This window comes from Pseudorca crassidens, chromosome 1 (genome assembly GCF_039906515.1).
Source record: "Pseudorca crassidens isolate mPseCra1 chromosome 1, mPseCra1.hap1, whole genome shotgun sequence".
Classification (NCBI taxonomy): Eukaryota; Metazoa; Chordata; class Mammalia; order Artiodactyla; family Delphinidae; genus Pseudorca; species Pseudorca crassidens.
This window is the reverse complement of record NC_090296.1, coordinates 183830362-183849023: the sequence shown is the minus strand read 5'-3', so window position 1 is coordinate 183849023 and position 18662 is coordinate 183830362. Positions and strand designations below refer to the sequence as shown.

Sequence of the window (18662 nt, the reverse complement as noted above, 5' to 3'; positions counted from 1 at the left end):
AGCAAAGGAAATCATAAACAAGATGAAAACACAACCCTCAAAATGGGAGAAAATATTTGCAAATGAAACAACAGACAAAGGATTAATCTCCAAAATATACAAACAACTCATGGGGCTCAGTCTCAAAAAAACAAACAATCCAATTAAAAAATGGGCGGAAGACCTAAATAGACATTTCAGCAAAGAAGACATATAGATGGCCAAGAGGCACGTGAAAAGATGCTCAACATCACTAATTATTGGAGAAATGCAAATCAAAACTCAGAATGGCCATTATCAAAAAATCTAGAAACAATAAATGCTGGTAAGGGTATGGTGAAAAGGGAACCCTCCTGCACTGTTGGTGGGAATGTAAATTGATGCAACCACTATGGACAACAGTATGGAGGTTCCTTAAAAAACTAAAAATAGAACTACCATATGACCCAGCCATCCCACTACTGGGCATATACCCTGAGAAAACCATAATTCAAAAAGAGTCATGTACCACAATGTTCATTGCAGCACTATTTACAATAGCTAGGACATGGAAGCAACCTAAGTGTCCTTTGACAGATGAATGGATTAAAGAAGATGTGGCACATATATACAATGGAATATTACTCAGCCGTAAGAAACAAAATTGAGTTATTTGTAGTGAGGTGGATGGACCTAGAGTCTTTCATACAGACTGAAGTAAGTCAGAAAGAGAAAAACAAATACCGTTAACGCATATATATGGAATCTAAAAAAAAAAAATGGTACTGATGAACCTAGTGGCAGGGCAAGAATAAAGACGTAGACATAGAGAATAGACTTGAGGACATGGGGTGGGAGGGGGAAGCTGGGACGAAGTGAGAGAGTGGCATGGACATATACACACTACCAAATGTAAAATAGATAGCTAGTGGGAAGCAGCTGCACAGCCCAGGGAGATCAGCTCGGTGAGGCTCAAGAGGGAGGGGATATGGAGATATATGTATGCATATGGCTGATTCACTTTGTTGTACAACAGAAACTAACACAGTATTGTGAAGCAATTATACTCCAATAAAGATCTATTAAAAAAAATAATAAAATTTAAAAAATAAAGTAAAAAATAAAATTTCCATAATTCAGAAATGTGATATAATTCAAAATCCAATGTAAATTCAGTAAGAATATTGACAAGATTGATTGACTGATTGATTGATTACAGATCTTGTAAGTTGAGTCTAAAATTTATATGAAGAACAAAAGCCCCAAAGTTCTCAAAACGCTTGTGAAGATGAAAAAGTAAAGAAGTTTGTTCTATAAACAACAATATTTCTTAGGAAGCTATAGTAATTAAGACAGTGTAATATACAATGTATCCATTCTTCCAAAAAGTCATTTGGATCATGTCACCCCCTTAATTAAAACCCTCCAGATACCTTTCTCTTGCCTTTAAGATAAGGCCCAAACTCCTTCAATGTTACATTTAGGGCCCTGTTTACCTCACCAGTCTCATCTCTCACCACTCTTCTTACCTTCAGTTACCCTTCAGAAGTCATGTTAAATATCATCTCCTCAAGCAAATGTTCCCTTGTCCTACTTAACAAGACCATGCACTTAGAGTTCTTTGCCTGAGTGGTTTTCTAAGTGCTGTCCTTTGTTAAGTGTCTGTCTCCCCTGCTACACACATTTCTCACACTTTTACATTAGCAGTGCTTAGAGCAGTACATAATAAATGCTCATATTAGGATTTGTGCTTATTGAATAAATTCATCTCACAAGATCAGAAGGAAAATTTAACACTGGTTTTAGGCACAGAAAATGGACTGGACTTGGTGACCTTGTTTAGTTACCTGTAACAGAAGGATAGAATTGCTCACCATAAAGCAAGTAATGTTGACGATTTACTTACAGAATAAAAAGGAAACATTGAATATTATAGAATGTACTAGATTCTGAGCTCCTTAGGAAGAGAAGGTAATTTTTTTTTAAATTCTTTGTAATTTTAGTGCTTAGCACAGGCCATAGGACATGATTAAATTCCCCACAAATATCTTTAGGAGGCCTTAGAATATGACGGATTCTTCTCTATAGCTTATGTTTCATGGTGGGCCCACAGTAAAGCAAGAAAATGATGATGTCTGAATCACCCTCTTGATCTTTACACAGGTATTCAATTTCAACATTTTTAACTGAGGTAACTGTGATTACAAGAAAGAAACATCAACCTGAAAACACAACTATGACTCTATCAATATATTGTCTTTTTGAACTACTGTTGTTAAATAAGTGACATGAAATAGATAAATGAGTATTTATCACTGTAATTCCCCCCAAACAACTGTCAAAAAGTTGATTAAAGCTGCGTCGGCAATACTGTACTTAATGTTCAAGAATATCCTGAAAGACGTATTTTTCAAGATAGTTATGAGGCATCATAAATAAAAACTAAATTAAAACTAAAGGCTCTAGTAACTAGGATTGCCTAAGAGTTCTGAAAATAGCTCTTTGACATGGTTTGCTTTACTAGATGAGAAAAGTTATAATGGTTTTTATTCAAAATTCAAACCCTAAAACTTAACAAAGGGAGAAGAAACAAATACTTTTCTTTCTGAATTTTATAGGATATTTTTATGTGACTCTGAAATGACAGTGTAAATGCAATTCACTAAAAAATTGTAAATAGGTTAAAATCCATTCTGCAATTTTATTTACTTGCTTGAATCACTTCTTTGCATCATTGTCTCCATCATGTTTGCCTGGGACTTAACTGTTTCCATGTTAGACCATGTCTACCTTCTTCTATCATGCCAATTTGCTGCAATCAATCTTTCCCCCCATTCCAATGATTTTGTTATTTGAGCGAAAAAGATGAACAATGGCTTCCTAGATCTCAAAAAGCAGCCAATGTTTAAGAGAACTGCCCTTTGCTCACAGAGACTTAAGTCCTGGTTCTACTATTGCTGAGTCACACACCTAATTCCAGACACTCTCTCTCCACCCCCTTCCCCAACATCTCCCCTCACCCTTCCCTCTTCTCCTCTTGGTCCTATGGAGGCAATAACAGCCCTGACCTCATAGGATGGGTATAAGAATAAATTGAGATAATACATGTCGAGTTAAACCCAACATCTGGTACATATAAGGGCTCAGTAACTGATGGCCCTTTTTATTAAATTAGATACCATTTTCATTAAGTTGCAGCAACAATACATGACAGCTTGGTCCCAACAATCCTGTCATAATAAAGCACATGTGTACCTCTTCAGGGCATCCGCTGTCCACCCAGTCCTGCCGATGGCGATCAAATCCACTGGAACATCTTCAGAGAAGGCCACGTTGCAGATCAGAAAAGAAAGTATGGGGTGCAGAGTGGGGGTAGAAATTAAAAGAAAAAGATCGGTAAGTAGTTAATTCTAAAATCTGCACAACATAAACTTTCTTCTATAGAACTGTTAGCTGGAGCAGTGGAGAAGCATTTATGGAGGTCTGCATAACGGACTACTCCTTAGGTAATCGTACTCTTATGGTTGCACGTGGCAATAAATCACGCCACTGAGGCTCACTGCACCGGGCAGAACACCTGGATGCCCACGCAAAGGTGAGACAGTAGCTATTCTATGAAGTTGGCTTTTCTTTTCCTCATACATATGTATTTTTCATTATCACAACGTGTGGATAAAATCTTTTGCAGGTATTTTTCAGATCTTTTTCTTAGTTAAATTTAAAAATTTAAGACCTGCAGTCACACAGACTCTTTCCCTATTGTGCAGTAAAAGCTTAGTAACTCAGCGGGTTTGGGGTGTTCAAACCCACGCATTCCAAAGAAAGAACTGGCCCTTGCCCAGCTCCTGGGAGATCACTTCTAATCCCCTGGAATATCCTGCCTGATAAAAGTGCCTTTGTATATCTTGGGTCTTGGGCTATGTTAGATCATACTAACAATATGATTTATGGTGAATGTCTGTTTTTATTCGCCTGGAGCCCTGGGCCACGTTGCATCCGTTTGACCCCTGGGGGCACTGGAGATGAGAGATAAAGTTAGTCATGCAGAATTTCGTACCTACATGATGGCCCTCAGTAAAAATCCTGGACGGTGATGAGCCTGGATAAGCTTCCTTGAGTGGCAACACTTGGTGTGTGTTTTCACAAATAGTTGCTGGGAGGATTATGGGCCAACTCCACTGTGGGAGGATGACCGGAAGCCGTGCCTGGTCACGGCTGGACTCTGCCCTACGTTCCTTCCCTTTGCTGACTTTATTCTGTATCCCTTTGCTGTAATAAATGGCAACCTTGAGCATAACAGCTTTGCTGAGTCCTGTGAGTCCTTGTAGTGAATCAGTGAAGTTGAGTGTGTTCCTGTGGGTCGCTACCAGCGCTACGATTAGGTCACGTCTAAAAGGTCAAATTCAGCAAGCACTGGGTTGATGAGATTTTGCTCACTCCCACTCTCTTTCTTGACTCAAATCATTTTCTGCGCCCCCTACCTATCCAGCTACAGTTCATTCACTTTTCAAGACCCAGAAATTACTACCCAGAGCCCATTCGGATAAAGCTTCATCATTGCTGTCATCATCTCTCACTTTACTATTTAACTTTTCTCGTTTATATAAAATTTCATGGCTTTATGTCTTATTTACCAAACTTGATTGTGAACATTTTAAAGTCAGGGCCAGTGTTATATTTGATCATACCTAGTATATCTGACATATGATTTCTTTTTCATATTAGAAACTTTAAATATTTTTACCAGTTTATGAAAATTAAGGATTTGCACTGCCCCTGAATTTTAATATATTAATATATATACTTATATATAATATATATGAATAACTATCAATCTAAATAGATATTTATCTTTTTTTCAAAATAAATGGAGGCTTTTGGTCATAGTTTCTTATAGGCTGTTCAACTTTGGTCTTATTTTTCCTAGAGCGCTACTTTACAACTTTTTTTTTTCACTTGTTTTGCAATGAATCTACACGATGATTTTTTGTAAGAATCCCTGCCAGAGATCAGGTACCATGGCATGAATGAGCACAATTTAATTCAAGTGGAATGTGAAAACAGCTCGACTGTCAACAAAAAAGACCATATTTATCATTCTGCCCGGACATGATCTGTTAGAGCTCAGCTATTTCATACCTACCATCTGTGTTGAACAAGCTTAAGTGTGGAATAAACATCAGTGTGTGATCTGGCATCCCGAGTTTGAGAGTCCCCAGTTGGTCAAGGCTATCTCTGGTTACCCAAAGAGATTCTGCCGTTTAGAGTCCAATTCCAGATGAATTAGACGGCTGTTGCCTCTTTTTTTTTTCTTCCCTTCAAGTTTACTTAAATATTGAAAAGTATACTGACATTCTCTTCTGCAAGATGGGAATATATCGATTTTCTACAAAGAATATATTTTGGGAGCCATCTGACAAGTTATTAAATGCAACAGATAATTTCTAAAATGCAGTTTGTCTTTACTTACTCCATTCTAGATGTATTCAAAGCCAGTGGGAAATAGCAACTTTTAGCTTATATTATAACAAGACAGTACCAAATCTTAAATTTATGAGTCAATTTTATCTTAAGTAATTAGTCCCTTAAATTATTACATTAATCCCAGAGAAAAGTACAGAAACACCGCAGTTTGCTTGAGTTATTAAATAATCTCTCAATTATAGTGTGTGAAATTAGGTTCTACTGAAAATATGTAATTCAATTAACTAATCCATTCATTTATTTATTCACACTGCAGCTTACTAACTGCTAGGGTGGGAAGGATTGAGAATGGCAAAACACAAATAAGGTTTGGTTTGAAAAATTCATATATTTTTGTACCTTACGGCGCCTTAAAAAATTAACACAACAGAACCCTGCCTTTTCAGCATTTTATTTTATAACCCAGTAGTTTAAATAACATCGAAAACCTATTATAAATGAAAGTGTGTGTGTGTGTGTGTGTGTGTGCGTGGGTTGTATAAATCATCAAGAAAAGCTACCTTTCTATTATTTCTGAACTCTAAATAAATAAAAAATCACTTTTGAGAACACCTTCCTCTCTCCACTGAGCTGCTGTGTCGTTTTTCTGTAACATCACGACATTAACCATGTCATACTCCAGAATGTTGATTTCCAGTGTTCTCAGAGAGGCTCTCCTGACCTGGAATCACCTGGTGTTCCTGCTGAAATGCAAATTCCTGGATCTAACTGGATAAGATTCTCCCACAACTTGGGCCCAGTAATTTTCACTGTAAACAGGTGCCCCAGGTGATCCTCACCACACTGAAATGGGAAAACCACTGCCTTCCTGTAAGCTATGGCAATACTGCAGGCCCCTTCACACTCCACCAGCCCATCTCCTGTGCCTTATTACACCTCCCTGAAAGTGTACTCTTCCAGTCTCTGCCTTTGAACACGCTATTACCTATGTCTGGGATACCTTCCTTGTCTCCAATTAGTAAACCCAATTCAACTCAAGACTTACCTCCTCCCAGCAGCATTTCCTTTTCCTCTCACCCAGAAGAGTTAGCACACCTTTTTCAATGCCTCTCAATACCAAGTGCTGGTGTTTGTTATTACTTGGTTGCTTTCAAGCTTCTTGTACTCACAAGACTTTGGAGGGAACATGGTTCAAATGAAGATTCTGGGCTCAAACTGCTTGAGTCACAGTTTTGGCTTGGGCACCAAATAGGCATGTGATCTTAGGCAAGTTATTTTCCTATCTAAGCTGGTTTCCTCATCTATAAAACGAGGTAAGGGAGGTTAGGTAAGGATTAAAAGTAGACTGTTCTACAGTCAACATTTAGTAAATATCAGCTGTTTTTAATACCTAAGGAATGTCTTTGTAGAATGTATGTAGCAAGGTTGACAACTGTTGAAAATGAGTAAGTAGGACTTCAACTGTATAGATAGGATTTAGAAAATGTTTAGGAATTAATGCTGTGTCCCATGTTAATGTGAAATGTGTTTTACACTTGAAGTCCCTTATCATCATATTTGGGAATTAGTATTACAGAATCTTGTGAGTGAAAATCTAAGCTGCTTTCAAATATGGAGCACATCTTTATTCAATATTTATAAATAGAGATTATGTGGTTTTGTAAATATTCCTTAAGAATTGATTTTGACAGTCTGAGCTCCTAACCACAATAGATTTCCAATGTTTCTATTTTCAAGTTATTCCCCTCTTCTCACTATTACCTAATTCCAAAACGAATCATTAGAGAGCTCTACTTCCAGTTAATTGTATTATTTTCCACTCAGTTTCAATGGGATGTTGATTTCAAAGCCCTCAGGAGCCATATTAAGTGAACCCCATTTAATAAGGCAGCCTAGAAAAGAATTCTCCTAGCTTGCAGCGTCTATCCAATCATGAGATTAAAGCGTAAATCTTGTCACATCTCTAGTTTACCTGTTTTGTGGAAAGGGTTTTAGAAATAAAACTTATTTTGCAAAGGTAATATATACAGATGAAGAAAATAGAGTAAATGTTAAAATACATACACAAGGATTAAAAATGAAGTCCATGTCTTTCTACACAATTGAACATGTGTCATTTCACCAGTGAGATGAAACATCTACAAAAGAAAATTTAGGAGAAAAACTTCACAGAATCCCGAGACCCAGTTAGGAATTAGTTTGGAGATCGGGGGTCAGCATGTTTTTTGTAAAGAACAAGGTAGTAAATACTTTAGACTTTGTAGGCTATATAGTTTCTGTCCTAACTGCTCACCTCTGCGGTTGTAGCTCAAAAGCAGCCACAGACAAATGCATAAAAAAATGGGTGTGGCTGCGTTTCAATAAAACTTTATTTACAAAGCCAGGAAGTGGGTCCAATTTGGCCCACTTGCTGTAGTTTCCTGACCTGTTATCTAAAAATAAAGATCTTTAAAATTCTGAAGACTAGAATACCTCATCAAAGTGTCTGATGATTTAAATGGTCCATGCAGCCTTGGGTGTACTTATTGGCATGCTATCTTAATGGAAAAATCAATTGCATATTTAGTAAGTTTTCTTGCCATCGTCTGCAAAAGTGTGAAAAATGATCCTCCAGCATCAAAAAAAATGGAAAATGCTTAAAAAATGAAGTATTTTAGAAGAGAAACAAGTATAATGATAAACATCTGTGATTATAACTAACTAATAACATTTATCTTAACCATGAGTCTGGAGCGTAAGATATGGCAAAATCAATTTGTTTTGAAATACCGAAAAAATTTCATTGGAAAGGTAGGTCATAAAATTTACAATGCTGATTGCAATAATCATTATTATCAATAGAATATTAGAAAAATATCATATCTCATTTCCCATATGAGGCATGCTTGTTCCTAATTGGCCTCAGGCATGAGACGGATGATTTTACTGCTAAAAACACTTCTCCTAAAATCAAGAAACTTGAGCTTAAAGTTTTTCAGAATTTTCATGCCTGAACCACTCAGTACAAAGAGCTCTGGGAATTACAGGTGAATTTAAGCACACAGTAATCTATTACAGAGACAGTACTATAGGACAAATTATGAAATTTCACATCATTATAATATGCAAGGGTATGCAGCATGTTTTCTTTTAATAAAAGCTCTTGATATTAGTTGTAGCTCAGAATCATAATCCAATGCCAACAAGAATAGTTATCTGCAGAACGCAGGAACTTTGCTTTGGAGATGAGTTTTGGATGGAAAACTGGGGTCAAATCATCTGATATCTGATATCCAGAACCTTGTCATTTTACAGCTGTGGCATCTTGCAGAGCTGCAGGTTTTATAAAATAAAGGCTTAATTTTTCTTTAGATTTCTAGAATCTAGAGTAGCCCTAACATGTCTTTAAAAGTATAACACCAGGGTCTTTTATCCTTCCAATTCTTTTATCTCATTAAAAAAATTCACATCTGATTTCTCTTTCCTTCCAAACTATTGGTTAAAAAGATATTTTTTTAACTTTTTGGTTTTTATTTCCCCTATCTTTCAATGAAAAATATTTTCAAAAGGGAAAAACATTTTTGTAATTGGCTTTCCATGCTGGAGTTCTTTCTTCCTCTGAGTGTCACCTCCTGATTACAAGTCTGTTTTCAGTTTTGGAGTGTGTAAGGTAGGAAAGAATTGATGTTGGGAATGAAGCTACATTATTTAGCCTTATCTGGAAGTAAGCTGATCTTTTCAAAAATCATTATGATTAAAAGGCATTACTGATGTTGGCAAAATATCCTCATTTATGCACTGTTAATACTTTAAGGGAATGAAGGACATATGAAAGTAGACTTAGATATGCCATGAAATAGTGATGCATAAAAACAGTCAGTTATGCACTGGACAATCCAGTAAACTCATTTTAGGGCCAAATAATTAGTAATGGGCTGTGAACTTTCAGCATGTTTTAATCAGGGAGATGCTGACTCTACCCAGATTATTAGATATCTGAGTACTTATTTTATAGCTACATTAAAAAGTTTCTTAAAATACTACTTAGAAGGGGCAAGAGAATGAAGTATTCACCCATATGGAAACAGTTAAAAGCTATTTGATTCAAAAGACTTGGACTGACTTGTTGCAATACTAATCTCACAGTAAAATTCAATTGTTATCTTTGTTCTACCTAATTTTTACGTGCTGCTAGTGGATATTGAAATATGGCTCAGGGAATTTTAAATGATGCGAGTTTGGCTGTGTATTGCCTTAAATAATCCTTCATTACAGAGCATCATATAATCTCTGTATTTACAAGTTTAAGCCTGATGTTTGGACATTGTGGTTGTTATTTTTTAAAAACCAGCAGTAGATGAAATAGTTAAATCTGAATTCCTCAACGACTTGCAGCTTTGTGCTGATTCACCTGCATGAAGGGGATGTGACTGCATTAGCAATATGAAGTATGCAATTTCAGAAATCTTCCAATTCTATCAAAAACCAGATTACTCCAATGTAGTTTCTTAAACTTTTTGAAATAAACCATATCAAGAAATATAGTTAACATCAAGTGTTTAGACATTTATATATCTGGTTATGTGTGTATGGTTGTGTGTTTGTGTATGCTGAAACTAAATATTTATTGTGATGTTTCTTTTTTTTCCTCTAAACATACAAATAAAGCACAGAGATATTTGTATTCCATTCTATTTCATTAACAAAAATGCTGGTTGCAACCCACTGGGTAATTGATAGCATGACCCTCCTGAATTGCAACCCTCAGTTTGAATAATACTATCCTAATAGTTTAAAATTTTAATCATATTTATGCTTTAAATAGTATTGCCTGGTTTGTAAAACAATCATTTTAATAGAAAATTACAGAAAAGTATAAAAACAGAAATTAAAGTAGGTAATATCCCAACGCTAAGATATTGTTAGTTTTATTTTCCAACCAATCTTTATTTAACATATAATTATATATACTTATGTATTAATCAAATTGGAATCATAACATGTGATAACACTTTTCTACAGTTAATATGATAATCTGGGCATTTTTCCATGTCCATAAATATCCCTTGAGAGTTAATTTTTAATGACAGCATATACTTCATTATATGGCTTGATAAAAATTTTATTGCATGCTATATAGGAAAGTTGTTAAAAGAGTAAATTCTGTGAGCTATCATAAAAGAAAATTTTTTTCCTTTTTTTCTTTCCTTTTTTTGTATCTATATGAGAAGATGGATGTTAGCTTAACCTGCTGTGGTAAACATTTCACAATATATGTAAATCAAACTATTATGCTGGAAGCCTTAAAATTATTTGGTGATGTATGTCTATTATTTCTCAATAAAACTGGAAAAAATTATTCAACTTTTATATGAGCACACGTATGTTATTTTAACCCTTATAAAAATACATACCACCATTCATTTGCAACTTGATGGATTAAAAGTGACAGTCATGCTTTAATTAGCATTTCTTTATTACAGGTGAGGTGAAATGTTAAACCATGTTTATTGACAATTCGTATGTCTGTCTATATCTTTGAGTGTATATTCATTTCTTTTACTCATTTTATTCAATTGGGCTATTTTTTTTATAGTGTGTCTATAAAATAAGGCATTAAATTTCTGTTAAATATATCGTCTGTCTGTAATTTGCCATTCAATTCAAAGTGATTTTTTTTTTTTTGCCATACAGTGGTTTGTATCTTTACACTGTGAAGTTTTTCAACATTTTCTTCAAGATTCCTTTCTTTGCCTTTTGCTCAGAGAGGCCTCCGTTACATTGGCATTAAGTAAAATTTGCCATAATCTCTCCTAGTTAGTTCATTATTTCATCCTTTGCTTTCTTTAATCTACTCTAAATTTATTGTGGTATATGGCATGATGCTATAACCAAATCTAAAGAGACAAATTTTATTCAGATTGATGGCTAAGAGTCCCAGGATCTCTTAGCCATCCTTGAACAAGAGATCTTTATCCATCGTTTGGAATTGCATGTTTAATCACATAATAAACTCATATGCTAAGGTCTATTTCTGAAATTGTATAATCTTCCATCGATGGCCTTGTTTCTTCTTGTACAATTCCTATAATGATTTCATTATTACAGTTTTATCTAATGATTTATCTAAACTTAGTTTAAGTCTGCCTTCATTGAACTTATTTTACAATTTTTTCTTGAGTTGTCTCACTCTTTATTCTTCCCTGTGATTTTTATAATTATAGTCTGATGTCCAAATAATAATGTTATTGATGGAATTGATGTGGAAATAATTGACATCTTAATATATTCTAGCTTCCCATCCATTAAAATGTTTATTCAGGTGCCTCATCAAACTTTCATTATTTCCTTTACATGGAACCTACACATCATTAAGTTTGTTAGTAACTATTTTATCTATTTTTGCTACTGTTAAGGAGCTTTAACCATTGCATTTTCTAAATGGTTATTTCTGACATGGAAAGCTATTGACTTCTGTGTATTTTGTATCTGACTCCTTTACTTACAAATAATAACTTTGCTTCTCCTTTCCAATAGTCATGTCTCTTATTTGTTTCTTTTCTCCGTGTGTTAACCAGAGTTATAGAATTCTGGTACATAATAGTGGGAATCACACCCATGCCTTCTTCCTTATTTTAATGGGAATGTCTCTGGGGCATTAATGTTTAGTATATTTTTTCCACTGTTTGAAATAATATTTGTTATCATGTTAATATGCATATTTCAATTTCAGTCTGCTAACATTTTTACTTAGAAAAAAATGTTGGATTTTATTAAATATATTCCCATCTATCAAGATGACTAAATGATTTTCAATACCAGTGCTATAAATGGCATTAATAGATTTCTTTAAACCAAAACATGTTTGTATTCATGAAGTAAATTATTTGGCCATGTTTTAATTAGTTTGACTTTGTTAACTATAATGCAATATCTCTATGAATAATCTATAGCTAACATCCTACATAACGATGAAAGACTGAATGTTTTTCTCCTAAAATTAGAAACAAGACAAAATGGCTACTCTCAGTACTTCTAATCAGCAGCGTACTGTACAGTTTGAAGAGGCAAAGTTAGAACCCAAGAAGGTGAAGCTTTGGCAAAATAATCAAATCATTAACAGCTTCCTGCCTCTCATCTTCCTTGTATGAACGTAAAGTAAAATAAGTCAACTCATAGCTTGATTAAGTGGCAAAAACAAGGCAGCCACAGCAGACTTTAGAAGAATTACTGAACTGCTGAGACTTATAACAACCCTCATTAGAGATACAAAGTAATATTTGTTATGATGTTGGAAAGCTGAAAAGCTAATGACTTCAATACTACAATGACAAAGTCAGCCAGAACCCAAGGGACACCTTAGGGTTTAATGTTCAGAGACAAGTGGGTAAACTTTTTGAGTAGGGTGGAAATCATAAGCTACTAAAAAGACAAAAATTGCAGGTATTCCGCTTTTTGAGACACTGGGATTCGTATATATCACCAGACGAAACCAGACATCTCTGGTCATTGAGCCATCTGTCAATATAGTCGGCTTAAGAAATGATCTGCTCTAGGATTTCCAGAAGAGGGTAGCCGCTGGGGCTTAGGGGAAACTGAGACACAAACAACAACAAAGACTCAGCATTTTCATTTGCTTTCTACCAACTCCTTTTCAAATTTCTAACATACTTAGTTTGCTTGCCTTCTGTTTTATTGAAGCCCCTGTTACCATTCCATCTGACTCACCTCTTCTGTGAGACTTAACCCAGGCTGTGCTCCCAGGGAAGGGTCCTCTCATGGAGGACTATCCTTCTCCCAAGTGCAACCTCCAATCAAGATTACAGTGCCCAGCTTGAGAACAGAACATTTACTAGATGTTAAAAGTTACACACTTAGAGATGAATACAAAGTCTTCAGTTTACCAAAGGCTATTACCATTTAAAATCAAACTTGTTATCCCAACCGTGTGAATAAAATATTCCTTTACTGACTGATCTTAAATATGGCTTTGGCGACTTGCCAGAATCTGGCTGCGAACACATTTTAACAGTTTGGCTTCTTATTTATGAAAGATTTCAACTCCTTTAGAAACACCATAATTCTTCAAAGAATATATATGGTAATCTGAGGCTGAGGTATGGTAATTGAAGGCAGACTATGACAATTAAATAGATAGTTCATTTTGTTTCTTCAAATTATATACACATGAATAAGATGTTACATAGTTTTTATCTTAGAAAAAGGAAGATTATATTTATTGGCAATTATTCCTAACAGCAAAATTAATCATTTTTGTAGCTTTTAGAATATTTGTGTAAAGTGAGTATTCCATTTAAAAAACAATGGTCTTTTCCCACCTAAGTGTGCAACTTCTGGAGTCCTGTATTTGGGCAGCATTCTAGCACATTCTGAAGAATCTGGGAGCACAGCACATTGTGTCACATTAGAAAAGAGAACTCCCCTTGCCACATTCAACTCCCTTTCTGAATTCGGGCACCAAGAGCAATGGAGTCTCTAGACTTAAATGAATAATTAACTTGATTAATAATTTCAACATGCTATTGGGGCACTGCCAGGGAAAAACAAAACAAAACATCATCTCACTTACTATGGGTATAATGAGGAAAAGAAGAGGAAGGAAGTGGAGGTTATTGACGTCATTCGATCATGTCGTAGTTGACATGTGTTCAGTAACTGTCAGTTATGTAATTCTCACCCGAATCTGGCAGTATTCCTTACATGTATTCCCATTTGACTACTGCAAAAAATTGAGGCTGCATTATTTAGTGGAAAGAGCATAAGCTTCAGAATTGCAAACATAAAATTAGGTTCAGGTCTTGACTCTGCCATTGATTGATGTGATCCACCTCCAAGTTATTACTGGAGATTACGGGGTGAGGTCTATGGCGAGTTATTGTTGGAGGTTCAGTTTCTGTAAACTGGAGATTGTAAAATCTACCTTCACTGGGTGAGGATTAAATGAGATAATATAGATGAAGTACCCTTCCAGTGTTTGACATAGTGAGTGCTCAATAAATATGTTATTTTATGCTTTATTACCATTCATAGCACCTAGCACAGGTCGAAAAATGCCTATTGGGAAAAAAACATATTGTAACCTAACCAGTTACTGATATAACTGAAAATCTATAAAATATCCTTCAAGCACTGACCCAGCTTCTTTAGCCACAAAAATTAGGTATATAAAACAAAGAGGACAAATCTTTTCTTTTTGATGAATGAATTCTTCCAGAATCTAAAAATTCCTTGCCCAGCACTCAACTTTGCTATTTTGGTAGAACAGAAGTGAGAGTTGAGTCCTCAGGGAAAGAAAAAAAAAAATTCTTCCTCATGGCTGTGAGCCATTGAAGCAAACATCCAGTTATAAATAAAACCCCTGGACATTTCTGGATTCTGATTTTTGACACCCTTTCTTAAAACTTCTTGATTTCAGACCAAATATTATGCTTAAATGGCACTTTCAAATGCATAGAAGTGGACAGAAAGAGCAGTGACTTTTACTTTGCTGTTGGCTCCGGAAAAGGAACATAAAGTCTTGCAGGTTTAGGTGTGCCATGCCTCTGTAAAATGCTATCCTTCTGCCAGTAAATTTTTATTCCATGGTGCTCAGAGATTAATGGCTCCTGGTCTTTCAGAGCTGTCTGTCTTCCTCAGGAACATCAATGTTGCATGAATCAACTCACCTCTGTTCTGCCAAGATAGCAAAGTCGGGCTTGGGTAAGGAACCAGAAATCCCTTCGAGGAGATGATTATCTATCTCATCAAAGAAAGGTCTCTATCCCAATTTAATTTTTTTTTACTATAAAAAGTTTCAGAATTTTACTTGGAATGCTGAGATTTATAGAGAAACAGATAAGATGGTATTTCTAGTTTCTCAGAGAACCATAGGATGAACTTTTCTTTATCCTCGTTTACCATTTGGGAAAGTACTATAAGGGAATAAAAGTGACATCTGTCATCATCTCTCCAGGAACGGGAACCAGTAAACCGTCCCAGACAAATCAATCTCTCTCTCCCCCTCCTCTCTGCCTCTGCCACCATTCCTTAAGAGATAAAGTGTTTCTAATCACAGCGCATTTGGGTCCTCGCAAATGATCTGTAGAAAGAATGGGTGAAATAGGAAGATTAGTATTTTAAACTAGGAAAACCTGTATTAATCACGGATTTTTAAGCTCTGTCCGGAGTTCAGGGTTTAGTTTGGCAGAGGCCTTCAATGACTGCTGTAGCGAGTGAGGAGGAGATGGGAGGGCCTGGCTATGAACCCGCTATAAGATATAATTTTATCTGTTTTGTATTTGAAGTTTCTGCTTTTCAAAAATGTTTCTCCTGCTTAAGAAGAAAAAGTTTGAAAACCATTTTATTAAATCATTTGTATACCTCATCCCATTAATTAATCTAGGCTTGTTATCATTATATTTTACAATGTAATTAAATCTTTTAGACAAGTACTATGAGCTCATTTAAAATATGGTAATATAACTTTGACAGGGCACTCCGAGAAGCAACTTTTTCTCTCTTTTTCTCTCTGTATGTCCCTAGAAGATGTAACTTAAGGCATTTTAATACCAGACAATAATACCTGAGTGAATCTTATAATGACCAGCAGAACACTGTCTTTTAAAAGATATTTGCTTAATGATTTCTGATAGTGCACTTCTATTTCCTTCAAGAGATATTATACTTGTGAGATAACTTTTCTAAGATCCAGGTTAAATTAGAGTATCTCTCATACATGTGTGGCAGTCCATATTTGTTTACATTAATCATTCAAACTTGAAAATAGTCATTGCTCCATTTCATCAATTTATTTGCTCAAGGAACATATTTCTCCATGCATATCTTCGGCTCACGGGAAACTCAGCTTTATCTTCTAAAGTCTTAAGAGTGATTATTCCAAGTAGAAGTAAATTGATTTCGGTGGAAACACTTCCAAGATTTCTAGACTTTGCTGTAATGTTACATAAGATGATTTCCTTATTATTTTAAAACTGCATGTTTAAGTATTTTGAAATATATCCCATCTATCTACATTTGAGTTCAATTTGCCACTTGAAGTCTAGATTGTAATATCAATGCTTAAAAAAATAATAAGTATAATTTTGTAGTGGCTTTTAGTATACATAAAGCTTTGATTTCTTTTAAAATTTTTATTCTTTTTTCTTCATTATAAATCTTTGAACTCACCTGGAAGGGTCTGTTTCTAAGACTATACCAAGCCCAGGTCCTTATGTAGATTACCAACAATGTATTAGTAAATTCTTTCCACTTTAAGAAATGATACTGGGGCTTTCCTGGTGGCGCAGTCGTTGAGAGTCCGCCTGCCGATGCAGGGGACACGGGTTCATGCCCTGGTCCGGGAAGATCCCACATGCCGCGGAGCGGCTGGGCCCGTAAGCCATAGTGGCTGAGCCTGCGCGTCCGGAGCCTGTGCTCCACAACGGGAGAGGCCACAACAGTGAGAGGCCCGCGTACCGCAAAAAAAAAAAAAAAAAAAAAAAAAAAAAAGAAATGATTCTGGTCATAAAAGAGTGTTCTGCTTCCTTCCTTTATTCTATATCAGATTTGTCAGGCATATAAAATATCAAATTACTAAATGCTAATTCTATTAGAGTTTTATGCAGCTCATGTGTACAAATGTTCTATGTCCCATTAAAGGCAGCAAAAAGAAGGATTTTAAGAATTTGGGTGTGAAGCAATTTTCTGCTTCATAAAATACAGTTAGTGTCGCCTTATGTTTACAGAAGCATTCTTGGATGTGTAGATTTTTCTTCAGATTTGCTTTTAATGAAACTGACTTAGTATTCCAGAGCACCCCTTTAACCCAGATCGAAAAAAATATTTATAGCAAAAGCTATATAAGCATAAGGAGAATGGATATCTAGACCTGAATCTTCATGTTGATAGTTCAGAAGACCCATTAATTCAACATTCTCAAAATCTTCTTTATTATTCATTTTCAAACACTATTATATTCATTTGACCTGGTCCTTCATTTGCTGTTTGTCATTTCCTTAGGTGGTAACTATTAGAATCACCTCATTTATCCCAGTGTCACTGTTTACTTCATTAAACCCTTCAAAACCAGACAGTCAATATTTTCTTCCAAAATAATTTATTGTGAATACATATTTTACTTTTTCTTCTGATTAATCAACATATTTGTTATATGTTTTCCATTTGTCTGGCAAACTTTTCTTGTAAATGGCCAGATAGTAAATACTTCAGGCCTGTGGCTCTTGTGATCTCTGTCAGAGGAATTCCTTTATGGAGAATAATTGAACTTAACCTAGGAATTCTAGCTATGCCTTAGGTCCTGAACACACAAATGCAGTTAAAACTTAGACAATAGCAAGGATTTCCATAATGGTGTTAGGTAGGGTGACCATATAATTAACTTATAGGGCGAACCACTACACTTTTGAGAGAGAAAGAAATAGGGCATAGGGACCATAGGCCTAAAGCAGACCTGTGGTGAGAAAACTGGGCATATGGCATTTAGGGCATAATCCTTAATTATGCCCATAATGCCCTGATCCTTATACTTCACAGACATTTCTAGTTACAAATTCTGTGCTCAACTTCCGTAAGTCTTTCTAGTCAAGTTTTCTAGTATATTTATCTCCTACCATGTTCACTTTATTTTAGACAATCTAGGTTTATGCTTGCATACAAAAATTTAAGTCTCTGAGGTATTTTATGCCCCTTCCTCTGAAATATAACATAAAGGATTATTCTCTTTTGTCATAGACTGAGAATATAGGTCCATTTCAGCTCCATCTTCTGATATATGAGTAGAAAACACACGCAGAAAGCAATACAGGACTAACTCTCCGATATGAAATAAACTCTTCTTTTTTTTTCTTGCGGTATGCGGGCCTCTCACTGTTGTGGCCTCTCCCGTTGCGGAGCACAGGCTCCGGACACGCAGGCTCAGCGGCCATGGCTCACGGGCCCAGCTGCTCCGCGGCATGTGGGATCTTCCCGGACCAGGGCACGAACCCGCATCTCAACCCGGGGCACGAACCTGGACTCTCAACCACTGCGCCACCAGGGAAGCCCCTGAACTAAACTCTTTATATGCCATTTTTGCTGCATGAAATCTTAACAGATAATGCACACGTCTTTTTTTCCCTTGAGAATTCTACCTATGTGCTATTTTTATTACTTTCTCCAATTCACAGTTTTTACTTTTTTCATGGGGACTCTAGCTTGCCAGTTATGCACTTTGCACGAATATAACCTCGATTATTATTAAACAAAACTTTATATGTATCTTTTAAAACAAATTATTCAGATAA

General features: G+C 35.6%; 1 protein-coding gene across 1 annotated transcript in view; it reads right to left on the bottom strand.

Annotated features, from left to right (window-relative positions):
* PLXDC2 (plexin domain containing 2) overlaps window positions 1-18662 on the bottom strand; it is a 410586-nt gene that overhangs the window by 72260 nt on the left and 319664 nt on the right. Inside the window, exon 10 of the mRNA XM_067702751.1 lies at window positions 3214-3274. Within this exon, the coding sequence (XP_067558852.1) occupies window positions 3214-3274 (61 nt within the window). The remainder of the gene's footprint in view (window positions 1-3213; window positions 3275-18662) is intronic.